We start from the raw sequence: 6,000 nt of genomic DNA on the forward strand, positions 1-6,000 counted from the left end.
ACCATTACCAGTGCCTTTTTGCTTTTTGATGCTACATGAAAGGGAAAGCAAAACCTGCATGAGCAACAGCATATGAGAGCCAGCATTGCATTTTGTGGCATCCTGACTACAATGAGCTTTGAAAGCCCGATTCACACTGGACCAGTAGAACCAGGAGACCTCAGGTGTTGGAGAAACCTCGGTGTCTTGATGGGCGCAGAAAAGAAACGTCTGTGTTACACCGCCTGACTTTACCCCCCCCAAAAAAACGCAGTAGAGACCAAAGTGACAAATACTGATCTATTTCTCCTCCAAAACAGGAGAGGAAGAAATGGATCAGTAAAGTGGAATGTTGGTCTGAGCACAAAGTACAGCAGGACCTCTCCTGTACAGAGTGAGACTGGCAGCATAATTTAAATTCAAACCACTAAAATACCGACGGCTACCAGACTACAATTATTATACGACGTCGACGAGTGGCAAAATATGGTGGGATTAAAATTCCAAATGATTAAAAGTATCATAAACCGATAAAACTGGTAATAATGATCACACTGGTTATACTGGTTCCATGGAATAGAGCTGAATCCTGCAAAGACTGCAGGTCACGTTCTGTAACTGAGCCAATTCATGTTCTACTTCTAAATGCTGTTGTGATGCAGGAAACGAAACCACATGAGAGAAAATGATTCCCTCCCTCTTACCTTCCCTCTCCCTGAGCTGGTAGGAGAGGATGATGCAGGAAAAATGCGTCCATGCTTCACTAAGCACAAAGGGTTTTTCACTCTGAAATGATAAGAACAGATGCTAATGCTAAGCTAATTAGCATGACCTATTTAGCCTACAATCAAACATGACAACAGCTTTACGGTCAATAGTGTCATTTAAATTTAACCACTGACAAAAGTCAAAAACAGGGAAGTTAAAATGATGTGTTTTCTTTGCCTCACATTCATTCTCAAAACATAAAACCATAGATAGACTAATCCAGTTTGCTGATTCTGCCCTGAATGGACTTGAAAATTTGACACAAAAGTATTTTAACAATATAATGCCGTAAAATAACTCTTCTTCATCCAACAAAAGCATCTTTCAAACTAAAATGTTAAGTCAAGATGGACAAAAGTTTTTATTCTATTGCTAGCAAAAGACATTTCTTTTAAATCAAGTGCTAAGCTGCATGCTAATGCTAGGCTAAACATCTTAGCCAGTTGACCCCAGGATGAAAGGTGAAAGCGGCTGAACTCACCTGGATAGACCAGGAGTCCTCCTCACCGTTGCCTGAGTGGAAGCCATTTGGTCCAAGCAGGATTCAAGCCTGAAAGACAACAGTCCAACACCTTCACATCAGCACTGATGAACACGAACCAATCAAAGTGGTGCGCTGGGCTGCTGGTGATGGGGCCTACTTGGTGGCTTCCTGTTAGAAATGGATGCTGGAGGATTTGGTCCGGCGTGATGCGGCGTTCAGGATCCACCTCCAGCATCTGACTGAGCAGGTCCAGGAAGTCTGCCAGGTCATCCAGGTCCTGGCCCTCCAAGAACATCTGTGTGGCAACAGAATAAAACTTAAAGGTTAGGAACTCAGAGACGGTTGTGTTGTATGTTCTCGTGCTCTGGTGCAGCCCACCATAACCAGATCCATCAGGGTCCTCATGGGGTCAGGAACCTCCACGTGTGGCTACAGAAAAGACATTTTTCAGTTAGCACATGAGAGCTAAATGCAGGCTGACGGACTGAAGGACCTCATGGAGGGATGAAGTCCTTCTCAGTTGCTGGAATTACCTTTGCTGTCCACTGCTTGAAGACTCCTTCCTCACCCTGGGCATAAAAATAGTAGAGGGTGTAGAGGCCGAGGTGGAGGACGCTGTCGGGTGGCTGCCCCGCTGTCCTCAGGATGTACTCCATCTGAAGGAAGGACACAATGAGAGCACCAGGTTTACCTCCATTTGTTGCTTTACACAAAAGAATACTTGAAATAAGTGACCCATCTCTCGCTCACTACTCCTCTTTACATCACCATTGCTTGTTGTGAATTTCCAAGTGTAGCACTGCACCATACTGACCATTTCAGCCTCACTGTGCCCAGGGAAGAGTGGGATCCCAGTCAGCAGCTCTGCAGCAATGCACCACAGAGACCACACATCGATGGCCTCGTTAAACGGGGCTCCAAGGAGGATCTCAGGAGCTCTGACGAGAGGAAGAGAACCACAACATGACTCCTGTTCTCACCACTGACAGAAGAAAATGGAGGTTCCAGTGTCTCTGTTACTAACCTGTACCACAACGTCTGCAGCTCCGCTCCGATGTGGCTCGCTGAGACCTGAAACGCCAACCCAAAGTCAATGAGCTTGACTTTGAGCGGCTGCCTGACATGGTCCACCATCATGATGTTCTCTGGTTTCATGTCGGCATGGACGATTCTCTGGCTCCGCAGAAAAAGGAGCGCCGTTGCGAGCTGAAACCATAAAAAATAGAAACCTTTAAGTCAGCTTCACTGCAGTGGAACGTCATCAACATGTGATGGAGGATCGTTTTTACACAGTGGAAAATGTAACATTGTGTATTTAAAACATATTTTGGCAGTTGACAACGAAGCCTGGCGTGATTGTAGTTTTTAATGAGAGAATACAAATGAAGTGATGCAGGACCACCCAACACCTGCAGTTTCACACTGCAAATAATGACTGAGTCAACTTTAGCATCTACTTCCATTGATTAGAATCCACCAATTTATCCTCTCCCTGATGGAACCACTTGGCTTCATACTCAGCAAAATACACCTGAACATTTAGTTCTTAAAATGAAAACTTTTAGTCTTCTATTTTCCCACTTTAGTTGGTAAGTTCAGCTAAAAACTGTGGAAACACACCTGATGGAGGATGGGGCTGATCTCTCTGAGTGAGAGAGCCCGGCGCCGCCCCAGGAATTCAAAGAGGCTGATGTCCAGTATCTCAAACTCCATGCAGAACGCTCCCTCGTGGATGAACGACCCGTTCCATCCAACAATGTTGAAATTATTGCCGTTGTTGCTCATCAATAATCTCAGCATCTTCTCCTGTTAAAGGTATGAGAGAGAGAGAGGGAAAACAACCTGTATTGGAATGTGGTGGATTTTCAGAGCCATGGAAGTTAAATACTGTTCAAAGAAACTTGTGTTCACCTCCTCTTTTGCCGCCAGGATGTTCTGTTTGTCCCGGATCCGTTTTATCGCGACCATTTTGTCTGTGTCGCTCCTCCAACATTCGGCGACTTCCCCAAAAGCGCCAGCCCCCAAGATTTTCTCCACAGTGTACACAGAGGATTCAGTAAAAATGATATCCCCCAGTCTGAAACCAGGGTTCAGTTCTCCCATGATGGAATATTCTGTTGAGAAAAAAGAGAAAATATAACATTCGAGTCTTTATAAATCCCTGAAATGTTCATTTCTGGTTCGTCTCTCTGACTTTTCACTTTGAAGCAGCAGACGTACAACAAAGTCTTGACCGTCAGAAAGCCATGTCACTGAAAGTCCTGTGTCAGGGTCAGTCAATCAACACTTGCTTCAACCTTAAAAACCTCCAATGCAGGAACAACATGGTGGTTGTGTCAGCAAGTGGGACTGTCAGTGACCTTGACTTTTGACGTCAAACATAAACAGACCTCCAGACAGACTGACTGAAGTATTCACGTGTTTTTACACCAACAAAACCTCAAAGCAGGACAATGTTACATTGAAAATGGTCTGTCAGATAATTGTTGATGAAATTAAAGTGAATTATTCAGAGAAAAACCGAGAAAAAAAGCATCAGTCGGTTGCTAGCCGAGCGGCATGCTAATGCTAACAAAGCGCGCTAAGGAGGAGTGCTACCTAAATTAACAAACACACAAATAAAAATAATACACTCATATGAAGATAAAAACTGTGTTGGTACTATTGATACACCCAGATTCATGTCAGAAATGATACCACAGTATGTTTCTTTACATGCAGTTTTCCCATTTCTTGAATTTTAAAATGCAGATACATTTGATAATGACACAAACACACAGCAGGAATAAAACACAGATCTGCGACAATTTTTTTTCAAAAGTTCACAATTCAAGTTCTCAACTTCAAAGCTACAGTTTTTAATGAAATTAAAGTAAATTATTCACAGCCAACGTGGTAAGAGAGACCGGTAGCTTGCTAGCAGTGAGGCTTGCTAACGCTAGCGGACATGCTAGTGGGCTAAACCAACAATCTATTTCCCCCCCCTGAAGAAAACCCATCAGACAGTTTACTACTAGATGTTGAAGATTTACTGAACTCACCAAATGACAGCTGCTGGTAGAAGGTGTTGTGTTGATGTCTCAAGTGTTTAATGAAGCTGATTCTTGACCAAGAGACAGCAGGTTGCTGTCTGGAGTCCAGGAACCAACTAACTGATCAAGTGACTGGACGGCTTTATGCTGTCAATCACAATGACGTCACCCCTTAATATCTTTGATGTTGTGCAGCAATGGAAATTCAAATAATAGCTTCCTGTAATTTGAAAAAAGCCTCATCACCAACACACCAATTAGTTATTTTTCAATTCAAATTGAACAAATATTATAATAAAAGAAGATAAACTTTATTCATCCTGGACACTGGAAATTCTGTCCTTACAGCAGCATTGGGGGGAAAAAAGACAGAAAAAAGTGCAACACAAATCAATCTTTAATGAGATAAATCGAAAAGTTAAAACATCTGCATTTCAAAATGTATAGAAATAAAATAAGCAGCATAAGTATGTACACAACTGTTTTTTCAGATGTTACATATAAATATAATACAAAATAATTCTTGTATGTAACAAAAGTATTCCCACACTCTGTCCAACCTCAACAGTATCTTGACGCTTCAGTCCCAGACCTTCTTCAGGCTACCAGTTCTTGTGAATGGAAATCTGCCTGAGAGCAACGACTACAAGCCAGCAACCAATCACATCACTCTCATGTAGATGAGCCCAACAAGCTACTGGAGACATTCAGAGACAATAAAAAACAAACCATGCAACAGAGTCCTATTAGTTCAAATCTAACTTTCCCAGTTCAAATCTAACTTTCCCAGTTCAAATCTAACTTTCCCAGTTCAAATCTAACAGAAGGAAAAGTCAATAAATTTTAACATCTTGGACGTTTCAACCCAGGCTTAAAAAGATTTGATGGAGTGCAGTTCTTCCTGTATGAATGGACACAAATCAGTCGGTCGCATTAATAAATGAACCTAACATGCAGACATTCATACGTATCCAGGACTGACAGGGGCCGGATAAAGACTCACTCAGAGAAGAGGAACAATCCAAAAAATTCATTTACACACTGGGAAAAATACAAATACACACATAGACGTATATACAAAGAGGTTATTTCGAGGGCAGCACGGTGGAGCAGTGGTCAGCACTGTGGCCCCCCCAGCAAGAAGGTTCTGGGTTGGAGCCCCGGCTGGAGCACAGGATCTTTATGGGTGGAGTCTGCATGTTCTCCCTGTTCCTGCATGAGTTCTCTCTGGTACTCCAGCTTCCTCCACAGTCCAAAGACATCAAGAGGGGACCAGGTTAATCCAGACTCTAAACTGACCATAGGCGTGGCTTACAGTAAACCAGGAGTACCATTACCAGTGCCTTGTTGCTTTTTGATGCATCGGTGAAGATGCTATTACAACATCAGTCGCGATATTTGATGACATTATCCATCAACTTATGAAGTTATTGGGTTTTATGTGTGCAGGGTTGTGAGATGTAAAGTCCAGTTTGCTCACCCTGACTTCATCCCCTTTGTGTGCTTGTGTGCTTTACTGGATGACACGGCTCAACGGGACTCATTGAGGAGGGCTACATTTTGAGGAAGATGATCAGTCATATATTCTATATAAAAACTAGCTAACTGTGTATACAGTCGTGTAAACTAGCTCGACCTCCATGTGCTCCTCCGTGGCTGCTTTAGTAATCATAAACTATTGATGTCATACGTGATTACATATCAGAGGGATCAAACCACTACTTATACAGCAGTGAC

General features: G+C 42.8%; 1 protein-coding gene across 1 annotated transcript; it reads right to left on the minus strand.

Annotated features, from left to right (window-relative positions):
* Nucleotides 1-1,291: 1,291 nt before the first annotated feature.
* On the minus strand, nt 1,292-2,386 carry LOC147246074 (homeodomain-interacting protein kinase 2-like). The gene is made up of 6 exons (XM_086183435.1): nt 2,256-2,386; nt 2,046-2,169; nt 1,765-1,887; nt 1,610-1,660; nt 1,389-1,526; nt 1,292-1,297 (listed from the first exon to the last, which is right to left on the minus strand). Exons 1-6 carry the CDS (start codon nt 2,384-2,386, stop codon nt 1,292-1,294), a joined length of 573 nt encoding a protein of 190 aa, XP_086039561.1.
* Nucleotides 2,387-6,000: the final 3,614 nt, after the last annotated feature.

Source organism: Aulostomus chinensis, chromosome 17 (genome assembly GCF_037954235.1).
Source record: "Aulostomus chinensis isolate RoL2024-O1b breed Wild chromosome 17, RoL_Achi_v1.0, whole genome shotgun sequence".
Taxonomy (NCBI): domain Eukaryota; kingdom Metazoa; phylum Chordata; class Actinopteri; order Syngnathiformes; family Aulostomidae; genus Aulostomus; species Aulostomus chinensis.

Excerpts from the sequence above, each read along its gene's own strand:
- LOC147246074 (XM_086183435.1), bottom strand. The coding sequence starts at position 2,386 with ATGAAACCAGAGAACATCATGATGGTGGACCATGTCAGGCAGCCGCTC. Across the intron at positions 1,888-2,045 it reads GGCACAGTGAGGCTGAAATG|ATGGAGTACATCCTGAGGAC; the intron begins GTCAGTATGGTG and ends TCCTTCCTTCAG. Across the intron at positions 1,527-1,609 it reads CCCTGATGGATCTGGTTATG|ATGTTCTTGGAGGGCCAGGA; the intron begins GTGGGCTGCACC and ends GTTGCCACACAG.